At 38.5% G+C, this 14802-nt stretch overlaps 6 protein-coding genes across 6 annotated transcripts; 3 read left to right on the top strand and 3 right to left on the bottom strand.

Moving 5' to 3' along the window:
• Positions 1–25: 25 nt before the first annotated feature.
• On the bottom strand, positions 26–2616 carry I206_105974 (uncharacterized protein; the record flags this gene model as incomplete). Its single annotated transcript, XM_019156527.1, has 3 exons — positions 26–642; positions 704–1295; positions 1369–2616. The coding sequence occupies 3 exons, from the start codon at positions 2614–2616 to the stop codon at positions 26–28; spliced, it is 2457 nt and encodes an 818-aa protein (XP_019010329.1).
• Positions 2617–4415: 1799 nt separating this feature from the next.
• On the bottom strand, positions 4416–6553 carry I206_105973 (uncharacterized protein; the record flags this gene model as incomplete). The annotated part of the gene is made up of 8 exons (XM_070203219.1): positions 4416–4621; positions 4686–4776; positions 4833–4927; positions 4989–5106; positions 5470–5776; positions 5928–6025; positions 6099–6106; positions 6232–6553. 8 exons carry the CDS (start codon positions 6551–6553, stop codon positions 4416–4418), a joined length of 1245 nt encoding a protein of 414 aa, XP_070059320.1.
• A 727-nt stretch (positions 6554–7280) lies between these two features.
• Positions 7281–8350, top strand: I206_105972 (uncharacterized protein; the record flags this gene model as incomplete). Its single annotated transcript, XM_019156525.1, has 4 exons — positions 7281–7384; positions 7450–7579; positions 7695–7902; positions 7965–8350. 4 exons carry the CDS (start codon positions 7281–7283, stop codon positions 8348–8350), a joined length of 828 nt encoding a protein of 275 aa, XP_019010327.1.
• Positions 8351–8595: 245 nt separating this feature from the next.
• Positions 8596–9440, bottom strand: I206_105971 (uncharacterized protein; the record flags this gene model as incomplete). The annotated part of the gene is made up of 5 exons (XM_019156524.1): positions 8596–8704; positions 8764–8804; positions 8950–9215; positions 9293–9326; positions 9393–9440. The coding sequence occupies 5 exons, from the start codon at positions 9438–9440 to the stop codon at positions 8596–8598; spliced, it is 498 nt and encodes a 165-aa protein (XP_019010326.1).
• A 607-nt stretch (positions 9441–10047) lies between these two features.
• Positions 10048–10902, top strand: I206_105970 (uncharacterized protein; the record flags this gene model as incomplete). The annotated part of the gene is made up of 5 exons (XM_019156523.1): positions 10048–10079; positions 10168–10267; positions 10339–10525; positions 10646–10762; positions 10865–10902. The coding sequence occupies 5 exons, from the start codon at positions 10048–10050 to the stop codon at positions 10900–10902; spliced, it is 474 nt and encodes a 157-aa protein (XP_019010325.1).
• Positions 10903–11421: 519 nt separating this feature from the next.
• I206_105969 (uncharacterized protein) lies at positions 11422–14612 on the top strand (the record flags this gene model as incomplete). The annotated part of the gene is made up of 7 exons (XM_019156522.1): positions 11422–12113; positions 12185–12581; positions 12643–12773; positions 12842–12977; positions 13051–13221; positions 13281–13617; positions 13678–14612. The coding sequence occupies 7 exons, from the start codon at positions 11422–11424 to the stop codon at positions 14610–14612; spliced, it is 2799 nt and encodes a 932-aa protein (XP_019010324.1).
• Positions 14613–14802: the final 190 nt, after the last annotated feature.

The raw sequence follows: 14802 nt of genomic DNA, 5'->3' as shown, positions 1-14802 counted from the left end.
ATTTTGAATATCGAAATACCAAATTTCATTGTTGTTTTGAATAGAAATATTGATCACCTGACCGACGTTTTTCATCTAGATTATCATGTAAACCAGTTGACGGTGTATAATAATTTGAATGACCACTTAATGGTCTACTTGATGCGGTTGATTGGCGTGTCATTGTAGGTTGTTGTTGTTGTTGTTGTTGTTGTATTTTACTCTCGTCATTGTAATTATACATTCCACCTTGAGCAGCTTGTTCATATGCTTGAGCAGCAGACATCCTTTGACTTCCTACTCCTTGCGAAAATTCGCCTTCCACGGTATTATTGTTGAAATCAGGTGATATCCTTGTTGACGGAGATCCATTTTCGTATTCTGACGATGATCCATTGAATGAAGGAAGGTGTTTTGATCCAAATGTAGGTTCGTATTGACTACTGGCGACAGGTTCCATTATACTAGTTCTTCTATCTAAACTTTCCGCAGGTGATCTACTCGTATTCAAAGTTTGATCTCGAGAAGTCACGTTCGGCAAAGTAGGTTCTAATTGCGTCATAGCTGGTTGTACACTTGAATCATCATCTGAAGCCACAAAACGTTCGACTTCCAAACCATCTTCGATTCGGTGTGTATGTTTTCGCCACCAATAGCCGTAACCTGTCAAGATCATTAAATACCAGTTAGCTGTAAATCTGTTTGCGAAAAGTAAGTGACTTACCTAAATTCCAGAGCATTCCGAAGAAAAGTAATATAGTCGGCAGACCGAAGGCTACGATAATTACGAAAGCAATTACAGCTCGAGGGATAGGTTTTACTCCAACGGAAGGTATAAAAGCAATCAATAATCCGAAAGCTATCAGCCTGAATAAGCTGAGAACAGAGGTGATCCAATCCCCCTTTCTATCTTTATGAGGTCTGCACGCAAGTAAAGAGACGAAAACGATGAATTCCACTACGACATTCCCTATTACTTGTGCCCATGCTGATGTTGGTCCGAAAGCTATGAATGCTGAACGAGCGATCATACCCAATATAAGGGGCGCAAACCAGAAGAAATGGAACTTTTGTCTATAGGCACGATAGAGTACTCCGACAGAATGGAACCATCTGTAGGAGGTGTATAGGGGTGATATGCCGGGTGCAGTAGAAGACAACTTCCGGTTTCGCAGAATTGATAGTACAAATACTGTAGCGAGCGGGACCAGGACCAAAAGGATCGAGAAGACAGCAAAGAATATCGACAAGCCAGAATCTCCAATATGGAATTGCCAGAAACCGAAGATGAAGATTGGGAAGAACCATATGAGACACTGCATTGAGTGGGAGTAAGCTTTGTGTAACGCATATGGTCATTTTAGACCACGCTGAGTGTGAACTGCTTACCAGTCTCAAAGCATTTCCAGCACAGAAGCCCCACCACATTCTTCTCAATCTTCCAGCCCATGAGATTTCCCCTTTACCCCGACTTGATCGTTCGACAATCCAGAGCACTCCGAAGAGAAGAATATGGAAGACAATAGCAATTGCGACGAAAGCTAAGAAAAAGAAGAAAACAGTGTCGAAAGCGTTGGCAGTGGGTATGTTGAGAGTGTTGGTGTAAACCGGTAATCCACTTGACAGCTCTGAAGTAGCATTTTGTGTAATAGCAGAAGCGATTGTGGCCCTTTTACCTAATTCTAAATGGCTTGACAATGCTGGAGCATTATTAGCTTCAGCTTGAGCGTTGGCGATAAAAGTTTGGAAAGAAGCTTTTGAAGACGTGACTTCGTTAAAAGATGCGTATACGTTATAAGGACTAAATTTCCGATTAATATATTGAACATCCGAATATGCGTTGGAATCTAAATGACCTCCAGTTTTTGATCTCATTGTATTGATTGAATTTTGAACGTGTTTCGATTTGAATAATCCGATTGCCCAATGGAAATTTTGAGTGAATGCTGAGTAAGCCAATGGGTAATTTAGGTGCATCAATCCCGATGCAGCGGCAGATTGGAATAAATAAAGGATATCGAACCACCTATATTGAGCTGGTGAAGGTGAATTTACTGCTCCAGTATGGAATAATCCTATTAATAATGCGACTAAAGTGAAAATTCCTGTGGCCCATGAGACAGCTGTTTGCCTAACAGACCATCCATTTGATAATGTCGCTTGTAAACATGCTGCAACTTCTCCTGTTTCTTCTCTGAGTAATTGAACTCTAGCATAGGCTTCTAAATTAGGTATGGACCATGCTATACCAGGTATCTTGGAGGAATATTTTGTAGGTATAGGATATGTACCATATCCTGTAAAATTGACTTGAGGTAATGGACATATTACTCCTTCTAACAAATCACATAGATTCAACGTTTGATTGACAGGTTCTATACCGTATACATTGACGTATAAATTGGCTGATACATTTAAATTTGCTTCGACAGATGCAAGGGAGAAAGAGAATGTTATTGATCCATTCGATTTGTGATAAGCTATATCAAATTGGTTGACTAATACTGCTTTTGCCTCTGCGCAATATGTTACAGAGTTTGTGTAAAGAGTATCCCCTCCTTTTGCCGATACGGGTGATAGAAAGCTGAATAGTGTAAGTAATGGTAAGAAGAAGGTTATTGGTGATGGAAATCGCATTTTACGTATTGAGATGTGCTGAGAGTGAAAAGAAGTTTGGAAAGGAGAAAGATGAATGTACAGAGAAGATGGGCGTTCTAAAACGGAGTAAGATTGATATTAGTCATATATCATAGTTTCGCTTGAAGTTGAAAATCGCTAGCGATGCTTTTCAATTCATGTGATATTGTACTCACTTCAAAACCTCCCCAAAATTAAATGACTCCAACGTACAAAAAACGTTTTGAAATTGTGTTTAAAGGGGAATCACTCCACTTTTTTTTCAGTAACAAGTACAATAAAGATATGTTAAGTTCTCTACTACCTTCCTACAAGAATTGAAATTTCAAAAACTATCTAATTGTTGAAAAGTTCTTGATTATTTGATTACCTTTGATTTTTATGATCTGATTTATTTCTATTAAATCTGATTCTAATCGTAATCTCGCAGTAAATCTATGATGAAATCGTCACACCGGCCGAATCTTTCAAAAACGCGTTCTAATCGTAAATCTTCCTTTGGAACTTTTCGAAATAAAATTTAAGAAGAATGATAATATATTTACAAATTAGAAAGGATATCGTACAAAAGAAGAACAAAAACTATTCTATAGTAATATAAGAATTCAATTTCTTCATTTACAAGTATAAATAATAATAAAAACTGTGAGAAATAAGCTTTTTGAAGTTTACTCGTAGGTCTTAAAGCTACAACTAGAGTTTATTCAGGGATAAGATTCAAATGATATCGTCTCGTACCCAATCTAAGGGTAATAAAAATTAGTTCAGTGGCGATATATTAGTTAATTGACGTCAATTAATCATAAGTCTTAAATCACGGGCTTTTTACATTACTGATAATGACGATGATTCTGTGTACATTCTACTACTCGTACTATGACAATACAGAATTAATTGAATCTCGTAGTTGAAGAACATAATCATACGACTGGTGTGTGACATACAACGATGATACCTTTCAACAAGAGGGATTCACGATTTTTAACGAAATGACGTTTCTTAGGAAAGACAAGTACAAATATCACGGCATTTGAAGGCGTTCTCGTCTACGTAGACGAAAAAGGTATTCGCTTTTTGCAACAGCACATAAAATCATTTAATATAAACGATTACCATACTTTTGGTAAGAACTTTTTTAAGGGGTTGGAGAATACGATTTTCCGATTCAAAATTCTCAGAATTCATATTCCAACTCGTCATCATAAAGTCCAGACTTTAAAGTTTTAGTCCAATTCATCATGTCTCGGTATTTTAAACGAGTAATGTTTTTAAGATCTTCATCTTACAAATGTTGTTCTCGAGATCATTAAAGATGTTCATGTATATATAAAGAATTCCGATTGCTGGCATAAACATGGTTATGGTGGTCTGAAATACTGGCTTGATCATCACATTGGAATGTTAATTCACTTTGCATTCGACTTGTAATTTGTTGTATGTTTATCTAAACTTTCAGATGTGACTAGTAATTGAATTATATTTGATTATATCAATGATAAGCAAAAGAAGGAATTGCTCCAAAGATACCAGAAAAAGAGATATCTTTAATAAGTCGAATGAAGACAAGTTACCAAAAAGAAAACCCAAGACCTTCCTTACTCTCACAATATCCAAAAATCGAACAAATAGTATGATGTAAAAAACATTTCGATTATATGGATTTCATGTCATACGTCCCTCCGTCCTCTACACACTCTGCATGCACAAGTGACAATTACCATTATCTTTACTTCTTTCTTTCCGTTATGATTATTTTGGTTCCTCTCCCACCCTGGCGTCCGATTCCGTATCCGGTTCGCTTAGGCGTCTACTTCGATCTTCTCACTTTCATCTTTCTTCTCCTCATCCTTCTTTTCTCCGTTGGCGGCTTCGGCGTTTCCATTTGGTTTGCCTTCACTCGAAGCTATGAAGTCAGTCCATTGATGCATCAACTTGCTCGCCCGGTCGGTAATCTTGAAATCATCGTTTCTTGGGATCTCGTTGAGGGTCATGATTTTCTTCATTACTGCGAAGGAATTACCTCATCAGCCAAACGGTATGATTGCGAGACAGGCTGAGCATAGACTTACCTTTACCGATCTTGGAGTACTGCAGAGCATCTATTGTCATAGCCTCATATGATTCAATGGTTTTGAATAAATCGTCATAACTTGGCATTTCCTATTACCAGATGATATCAGCCATCAATACAACAGCCGCTATAACAGCAGACATACCTCGGCAGAGGGTAACGATTTGCTCAAGAAAGCTCGTTGCAGTTTGTGTCTCCAATCCTTGACTTTGACACATTCGGGATTCGATGCAAGGGGATCTATAGAACCAAATCAGCAAATGAGACGCACATTTTGGCGTTCCGGCCCAAAGATGCTTACCATCATCTGCCGGCTCTTGATTCTCTGGTTTAGATACTGGTGCTTTGGATGTTTTGGCTTTAGCAGCAGGCTTGGATTTTGTTTTGGATTTGGGAGCATCCTCATCTTCGACTTCAGCCTAGAAATGCAAAACGAGATCAGCTCCTATCACGCTACAGTCGGTGGTATCCTTCATGTCATCGGCAATTGATCGACCCAATCCTGGAGATCACAATAGTCCTCCTCAAGGTATATCACCCATAACCCGACTGGAATCTCCACATTCGCGACCTCCATCGTCAGATCAACTTGCCAACTCCCATCACTCTACACGGAAAACAGGCCCTCTCCGAGTCTGACTCCGCTGATTTCTTCTATTCCCCTTCCCGACTTGTCGCTACTTGCACGCTTCGGTCCCACGGACCATTCTATGCTGCCCGGCCCTCATCTCCCACGAGACACCCGATATAATCTTTAACGGAAAAATAGGATCAAAACTCACTTTGGATTTGGTAGTCTTAGCCTTCTTTCCAGTAGCCTTCTTTTTCTCAGGAGCAGCCCTCTTTCTCTTTCCACCTGTAGTAGCCTCTTCGTCCTCCTCTTCTTCTAATTCATCCTCATCAGCCTCATTCTCAGCTTCTTCTTTGGCTTGTTGAATATTTGCTTGTTGTCCATCCCATTCTGTAGGATCTTGAGCTGTTTGGTAAGCCTCCCGTAATCCTCCGGTAGCTTTTCGATGAGGTTCAGAGAGGTAAGATGAGATTTCTGAGGCTGATAGGGGTTTGATTTCTTTGGATTGAAGCCATGAGCTGCGAGAAAAGAGCAGATCAGCTAATAGGTAATTGCGATGAACGCTATGACCTCAAAAAACTAAACTGAAGGATATACGAAATGTCTCGATCTGGACAGTTGGGATATGATTGGGCGCATCAGGCAGAAAGGAAATAACGTCAAACTCACAAGTCACCAGCTGGGAAGAATTGACAGCAGAATATTAAAGGGTTCTTTCCTGGTTTTTGCTTGAGAACATTACGAGGAAGAGTATCGGGATCAGCGATCTAATGGGGTACAGCGAATATTAGCTGTCTCCCCGGTTTTCATTGTTTATGCAGAGCTATTATGAAAACTCACTCTAGCAGCTAATCAACCATGAAAGGCAAAGTCGATTTCTTGTCAGCATGAATTCTAACCAAAATTGCTATCGTTCTCGGCCATTCGAGAGATAACTTTCTAGCTCTTACGACGATGTGAGAAGTAAACTCACGCCAAGGTGGATAACCTCTCAATCTAGCCAATACGATTTCTCCAACTTTAAATTGTCTTTTCTCATCATTCGAAAATGAAGGAGCAGATTTCTTCGTTGCACCACCTACTGAAGGTCTACCTCGAGGTTTAGCTGAAGATGGTTTAGAACTTTTGGCTGGTGAAGCTGATTTTGGTTTTTCTTGATTTGCCTTTGACGAAGATGGTTTTTCTGTTTCAGTTGATTCTTCAACTGGAGCTGGAGCAGATTCTTGAGCTGGTGTTGACTCATCTACCTCTTGAGCAGGTATCGGTGTTATTGCTGCTGCTTCTTCTGCTGACATTGCTAAATACACACAACAAATAAAATAATTTCGTCAGCATGCAATTACAAGTTATCGTAAGTCCAATTTGGGGTGGGCGAACTTACTGAACAATCGACGCGTTGCTCGTATGATCGATTTACTCGTTCCAGGAATCGCCTCGATATACTATTAAAACACTATCAGCATTAGGTAGTCAGTAGTAATAATTATTTATGCGTACGTTAGCTTGATTTTTGTATTTGTAATTTTGTTTCGGTGTTATGAGATATGAGGAATGTAATGACAAGAAGATTGTATGTTGTTGTGGGGGAGAGGGAGGGGTTGAATTCGGTTGAGTGTACTTTTGACTAGTTAGTTACTATAATCGGTTACTCGTATATACTCAACTAACTATATGAGTACACGCTGAACCCTATGACGCTAGATCTATCTGCCCACACGTTATAATTGGGACATTAATTATTAAATCGCCATTTCCGGAAATTCGGCATTATGTTATAACGCGTTTATTATATACTTAATAAGATCTCGCATACCTAATCATGTGTTCTTGAGATGTGGATAGGCACCTGACAATGATACCGGCGAGCGATGAGCCGTCATCTTCTGATGAGCCGTCATCTTCTCTCTGAGTGAGATGAGATGATATTCCAACCTTTGTCTATTGTAAATTTTGGTTTGAAAATATCTATCCTGTTTATCTCACCTGCTCTAGCTAGATTAGCATTGCGGAGATCGGTCCAACATGAGGTCTTCAAGCTCCATTTCGATGGTTATTGCTGCTTTATTGGCTTCCCCTACATTGGCTTTTAGGGACACTTCGCCATTCTTACTTTGGAATACCGATCCGTAAGCTTATCGAATTCGTACAAGCGAAATGACCAGCTAATGTTGATGGTTTCATATCTATGTAGGAGTCGGATATCCGAAAGTGCCTCTAAATCTCTTTATGGGTCAGCATTAAAACCTGCAGAAGAGGTTTACAACGGATTATCGAATTTGGGATGTGATTGGGATAATCTAGTGGTTGTACACAAAGACGGAGTGAGTAAATATACATTACCCTCAAATAGATTCTCATCATTCACCCCACCTCTTGACTGCGATGGTTTTCGATTTGATTGGTGGACCGATATTGATCTCCTTATACTTTGTCTAGCTTCACTCATCCCAACTCAACAAATTAGATTACCCAACTCATGATGCTCACTTGCATATACCTTACCTCTCTCGACCGCAAAAACGGGGACTCGATACGGGCTTAGAAATATGGGCGGAATCGTGTGACGCTACTATCGTATCGTCATTTGATGATCGAGTTGAGGGAAAGAAGAACGTGATTTTGATTGAATCGGCTCAAGGAGAATGTGAGCTACTCTACCGCTTCATTACTCAAAGAAAATTGAATAGCTTAACTTAGTGAAAGTAGCAATCCCATCTATACCATCCAACTTGAATTCTTATATCCTTATATTGACTGGATCACCTGTATCAAATGAAAAAAGACAAGAAAGACCTTTCCCAACTCATATAACTCATTCCGCAAGTGCAACTACTACTTTACAAGCTACTTCAACTTCAACAACAACGGATTCGCCAAGGAGAAATTCAACTATACCATCTAAGGACGTACCTTTATTAGATCGAGTTCAACTTCTTACTACACCAATTATCACTTCTTTATTAATCGTTTTCTTGATTTTATTACCAATTTTAGGATTTGGTATTTCCATGTTGACTAGTATTCAAGTACCACCTAAGATGATGGAAATTAGTAAATCACTTGCAGTTGGAAAAGATAGAAAAGATCAATAATCCACTTCGACGAAGCTGGCGGACTCTTCGGCGTCAAGAAAGCCGAAAAGGTTATTCCACGATGATAGCCGTTAGAATTTGCTCATGTATTATTACGAGATGCATTGATACGAACAAAAGTCTCTGTGCTACCTGCGCTTCAGTTCCCTTCGTGCGGGTGAAGAATCAATGGTAAATATATATGCACAAAGAGTCAAATTGTGATAGATTTCTGTACAAGTCTGACAGATTTGGTCTAGCTCAGATTACTTCCTCATGAGCAAGTAGACATTTTCTCCAACCACCACACTAGCAAGATGCCTATACGACCCTCTCAAAGCCATGAGTAATCCACCAAATGAGAAATACGCGGTTCTATAGCATTAATCAGATTAGGTGAATGTATTTCAATTCTGAAACGAAGTATAACTTACGTTTGATTATCGCCTTGTGCTGAATCGTCAAATTTGTATATCTAATTAATTATTCAAGGTAATTAGTTTAATATTTCAATATTATCCAATCGAAGATGATGGTTTTCAGAAGGATATGGATAAACATTCTTCATCTTTTAAGGGAGAAAGACGAATAATTTGAAATCGAATATAATTGAAACTTACTTTACCAAACATAACATAATCATAATCTTCACCTAAACCCATATTTTCACTTCTCCATAATTCTCTTTTTATCTTTTTTGATTTTTCACCATTATCTGAAGAAATTCCATCATCATCATTATTATCATTTGAAAATTCTTCAGGAATTAATGTTCTAGCTATTGCTAAAGTGAAAACTTCTCCTTCTGTTAATGGATATAATTCATTTGCTAAATCTAATGTAAGTGACATTTGTAAATTATGTGAAGGTGCTGTTATACGAGATACTAAAAAAAGAACCCTCCCAAAGAAATAAGCAATGCAATTCTTTCGGAATTATAATAATTTTGATTTGAATACCAACCTCTGTCAAATTTCTTTCCATCTTTATCAACGGTCTGAATGAGAATAGAATTATAAGCTTTTGACTTGAATCATAATTGGAGCATGTAAGAAAAGCTCACCTCCACTGTAAATCGATCTTCGAATATGATATTCGAGGAATCCGCCATTTTATTACTATTGTTCGTTAATCAGTCTGAAGAAGATACGTATTATTAGGGAGAGAATAAGGGAGAGGATGGATTAAGTGGTATGTATTTGCCGGTATATTGCTTTTTTGTACACGAAAGTTGGATAAAAAGGAGAATTCGAGATTGGGCTTTATCCCTGCTAAATTGTGCGCGATGTAATTCTTTTAAGATAATGCTTTTAATTGATAATAATAATATAGACACGAATTAAACAAAAACAATTACATTAACAGAAGATGAATGATAGTTGAAAATATAATTTAACTTTTCCCCTCATTTACTTGTGTGATGATATATATTATTTAATATTCTCCGTCGCCGCTAGGTTTACTGTAATGTCAAAAGTCAAAAAGTACTTGAACATTCTCATTTCCGATTTTTCAATACTGGTAATATCCGAAATACAACATTTATCAATTTATTTTACATACATACAGGATACCACCTTTCCAAACCCAAGGGCGTTTCGAAATTATCAACAAATTGTTAGAATTTAACAAATTTATGCAATAAGCTATTCCTAAAAAACCAAGATTCTTAATTCCCTTCAAGCCCTCTTGTCTGAATAAATTCCTACCTAATCAATATGTCTCACGGAGATCATTCTCGAGATCCATGGTGAGCTTAAATTCTTTTACATATGTTGACTTGCAAGCATTAATATTGAACATTCTCAATAATGCTAATGATTTATCTGAAAATGCAGTCCTTATGTCATTCTTAACGATTTCGGAGGAGCGTTCGCGATGGGTGCGATAGGTGGTGGTATATGGCATGGTATAAAAGGAGCAAGGAATAGTCCTAGGGTGCGTTCAACTTCGATCATCATGACTAGTACTATGTTCTATCGCTGATCACACTGGTCTACTTGACATAGGGTGAACGATTTGTTGGATCGATGTCAGCGATAAAAGCAAGAGCACCAGTATTAGGTGGTAATTTTGGTGTATGGGGTGGATTATTCTCAACGTATGATTGTGCTGTTAAAGGATATAGACAAAAAGAAGATCCATGGAATGCTATGATTGCGGGTTTCTTGACTGGTGGTTCATTAGCATTGAGGGGTGAGTGAAAGGAGTCTCGTCAAAATCATCAAAAGAGGAATCAGGTCTAGACAGAAGGCCTGTGGTGACCGGAGAAGGTTTATAATGGATCTATAAGCTAATACTATAACACCGTCGCAGCTGGTCCTCGATCGGCGTTCGGTTCGGCAGTAGGATGCGGTATATTATTAGGAGTGTTTGAAGGTGTCGGTGTCTTGATGAACCGAATGTTCGCTCAACCTATTCCGCAAATGCAGTGTAAGTCTAGTCTTGCTGTTTTGCAACAAGCAATGCCTTCTTTTCGCATCATGATATGGGAAGGAAATGTTTCGTTTGCTAACATTCTTCGTGAATTTATAGTACCCGAACAAGCACCTGCAGCTCCAGCGGTCGCTTAATCACTTTGCAGTGATTTTCATCCGTTCTCCATCATTGGGTGTCATGATGTATACCCCTCATATCACTTCTCTGGCATGCATCTCATATACATTCATCTCTCTTCGGATATGTGTAGGCTCGTCATGCGACTATACTGGCTCAGCGTAGAGCCATTTATAAATCAAGTATGATATCGCGGCTACTGCACGATTTCGAGTAGCGTCAATGCATGCTGCGTCCAACTTGAGCCTGAAGCTGCATGTCTCTTGATCTCCAGATGTTTAGGGTAGATGCATTGGTTCAGCGTGGAAGTGATTTCCGAAGATTCATGATTTAACTCAAGTTGATCGACGTCACAGTCAAACGCGCTTCCGGTAAGAGAGAGATCACAATCTGGACTAATTACCAATATGTTTCTTATATTTACGCTCATTTGAGTCTGCCTCTTATCATTTCACGCTTGTTTCCATAGTTTTTGAGTTCATTCTTTCGATTTTTTTACATGATAACGGCCTTTCGATACGAGCAAATTCATCAACATGAGCGGAATGCCGCTCAATGATGAAGATAGTGGAGATATTTCCCTTTCATCTTCACATTTCCACATTCCAGCTCAATCATCTTCAAGACCATCTTCTTCAGGATCAATGACATCTGCGAATTCGCAAACTTCTGAAGATCATACTTTAGCACCTAAATCTTATTCTAGGGAAAGAGACGTTTCTGTACCTGCACCCGCACCTCAAAGGTTATTCGGTAAATCATTATTCTCAAGATCACCTCAACCTTCTACTCAACCTGAAGCTGGTCCCAGCGTATCGGTTGCATCAAGTACAATTGATTCTAATGTAGGAATTGTCAGTCTCAATGATGAACCTATTTCAGAAGCTGGACCAAGTAATAAACCACCTTCAACTAGAAGACAATCATCTGGTTTAGGTAGATCACGTTCATTAAACGTTAAACTTCCTTCATTAGATACAGGTATCAATAGAAGTGTTTCTCCAATGTCAGCTACTTCTCGTAATTTAACAACACCAACAAATAAATTAGGATGGAGTAGAAGACCAGGTGAGCCTAGGCCTCCACCACTGGTTAGTGAAAACGTATCAAAACGAATGTCAAGATGGGTTAAAGAGGTAGTAGTGTGTAATTTCGATTTAGAAAGAGGTCCTGTAGTTGAAAGAAGAGCAGGTGATAGACGTTGGGGTCCTGGTGAGAAAGAGAATGTGTAAGTTTTTAGATGCATAACTAATAAGGAGAGGGTTTTCAGTATCGCTAATCTTCTAGATAAACAATTAGTGCATTCTCCTCTTTCCCAGATACTTCACTCTTCGCTGAAGGATCAATATTGTTCTCATTCAAAATACGGCATATTCCTCCTGATCCATCTTCTCTTCATCATCCTGAACCACCTTCACCCATGCCAGATAGAGTAGTCAAAACAGTTGAAGAAGAAATGACAGATTTAAAAGTTGGAGATCCACCTCGAGAAGCTGGTAATTTACCTGGAGGGAGTGGAAATGGCATCGATACACCTGGATTATCAGAATCATCAGGATCTGGGTTCGGTCCGATAAAAGCAGGAGATAAAGCTGAAGAATATAGAAGATGGGATGAAAGAGGTAGAGAATGGTTATATGGTTTTGTATGGTTTGAACAAAGGCGAGATAAAGGTATCACTAGAGGTTATATGCAGGTGAGTGCTCTTATAGCTTCCGATTGGAGAGCGCATAGAAAACTAATACCTCAACTTGAAGAAATCCCTCGTCATTCTTACTCATCTACCATTTCCTACGCTTTTCTCGGCTGTACTTCAGAAGGTCGCACCTACGTTTTTTGAGTTTGGTTATTCTGCATTGGAAGCTGCTTGCCATTCCATAGCTTCCTGGTAGGTTGAACCCACAAGGTTTCGGTCTTACAAAATATTAAACTCGATGAGCTGATGGTACTGATCAGGCCCGATCCTACGCCGGACTCTATTCTGGAACTACCTATGTTAACTGACCTGATCAACGTCAAGCTCCCGGATACAACTGAATCGCCCCAAATTGGAAGAGCCTTTGGTAATTTGTCGCCCTCCAGTCAACAACCTGTACGTCCAAATCTTACTAAGAGGTCGAAGTGTAAAGTGATGACTGACAATACTATCTTGCCACAATTTCCAGATCCTGGCAGCTTTGCCCACATCTACACCATTGAGAGCGTTCGCTTCATTTCTTCCATCCCTGTGGTCTTTATGGGAATGTCTTATACTGGCCGAGCCTGTATTGATTATTGCACCTGATCCCAAAACATGTTCCGAGATTGTATGGTGGCTACGTGATCTGTTAAGACCTGTAAGCTGCGATGCATCGTGCTGAAGATGATCGGTCAAGCTAATCCAGAATGAAATTAGATACCTCCGGCAGGTGACTTCAGACCATATCTTCACATTCATGACCACGACTTTTCATTGCTGGTCAATTCGAATAAACCACAAGCTGGAGTCATCGTAGGAGTGACAAATCCCTTTTTCCGAAACGCAGCTAGTCATTGGCCGAACGTAATCTCTATACCATCACAAAGGACACGCCGAATAGTTCAGAATGGTACTAGTCCAGCTGTGGCGAATAGTAGTCCCAGTATGAAGGATCAGCCGGAAGGCTTCCTAAGTAGACGTCATAGGGGTATACAGAAAGACAGAGTTCTGCTCAAACGTCTGGAAGGGCTGGTTGCTGAAGGCAAATTTGACGGTAAGTAGAATTCGTGTTTCAACATGATGATGAGCTGATTATCTGCGAATCTGCGTACAGATCCTGAAGGTAACGAAGCTTTGAGAACGTATTTCCAACAATTAACCGAACGCTTCCTTGTACCTTTGAACCGATACTTTCAAACTCTTGTTCCAACTATTTCAGCCACACCAGGTGGAACTTCCATTTCACCTATTCCTTCACCTTCAGGATCTTCTTCTTCAATCGCAAGTACATCTCATACCACTGGAGTTATTCGACCTTTCTCTTTACCAAATTTTTTGAATCATTTGCGTAATAATGGACCAAATCCTTTACTTTTCAAAACTAAAGGATTAAGTTTGAAAAGTAGAGTAGAAAATGATTTTTATGCTTCTTTTTGTATGTCTTCAACTTTTGCAAGATGGTTAGAACTTCGTGTAAATAGTTTAGGTTTAGTTTTAAATAATCAATCAAATAATAATAATATTAATAATATTAATAATCAACAAAATGATAATTTAACAATTCCATCTATTGGTAAAAATGGATTAACAACAAATTCAAAAAAAACAATTAATAATAATACCGATGATAATAGAAAATCAAGACCTGGTTTACCAAGATCAATTTCTGCTTCAGTAGGATTAGGTATTTTAGGTGATGGAATTTTAAATGAAAATAAACAATCTCCTATTTTATTAAATTATAAAAGTGAAGAAGAAGAAGAAGAAGAGATTGAAAATAATGAAAGTAGTGAATTTGAAAATTATTCAAATAGAGATAGTTTAGAAAGTGGAGAAAGTAGAAATAATTGGAATTTAATACAACAAAGACCACAAAGAGATAGAGAAGGTAGTGATCAAACAATTGTTCAAATTAAAAAATTTGATAATACAATATTTGATAATGGTTTTAACAAAGAATCTTATAATTTAAAAAGTGGAAATTGGTTTGATACTGGAAGAAGAGTTAGTGAAGGTAATGTACAATATAAAGGACCTGTAAATAAATAATTTAATAAAAGAATTGTTTTTATACTTCTTATATGTATATATATTGTATTTTTATGTATTATTTTTGTAATGATTTCAAATATGCATACATGTCATCCGGCAATACATTAGTCCTTACTATAGCCTTCCACATTTGCCGATGAGACGAGGAATTCTTAGAGGGCTTCAGATCAGAAGACGAGATGGTGAA

This window comes from Kwoniella pini, chromosome 8 (assembly GCF_000512605.2).
Source record: "Kwoniella pini CBS 10737 chromosome 8, complete sequence".
Classification (NCBI taxonomy): Eukaryota; Fungi; Basidiomycota; class Tremellomycetes; order Tremellales; family Cryptococcaceae; genus Kwoniella; species Kwoniella pini.
The sequence above is the reverse complement of the archived record's forward strand: the minus strand, read 5'-3'. Positions and strand labels throughout refer to the sequence as shown.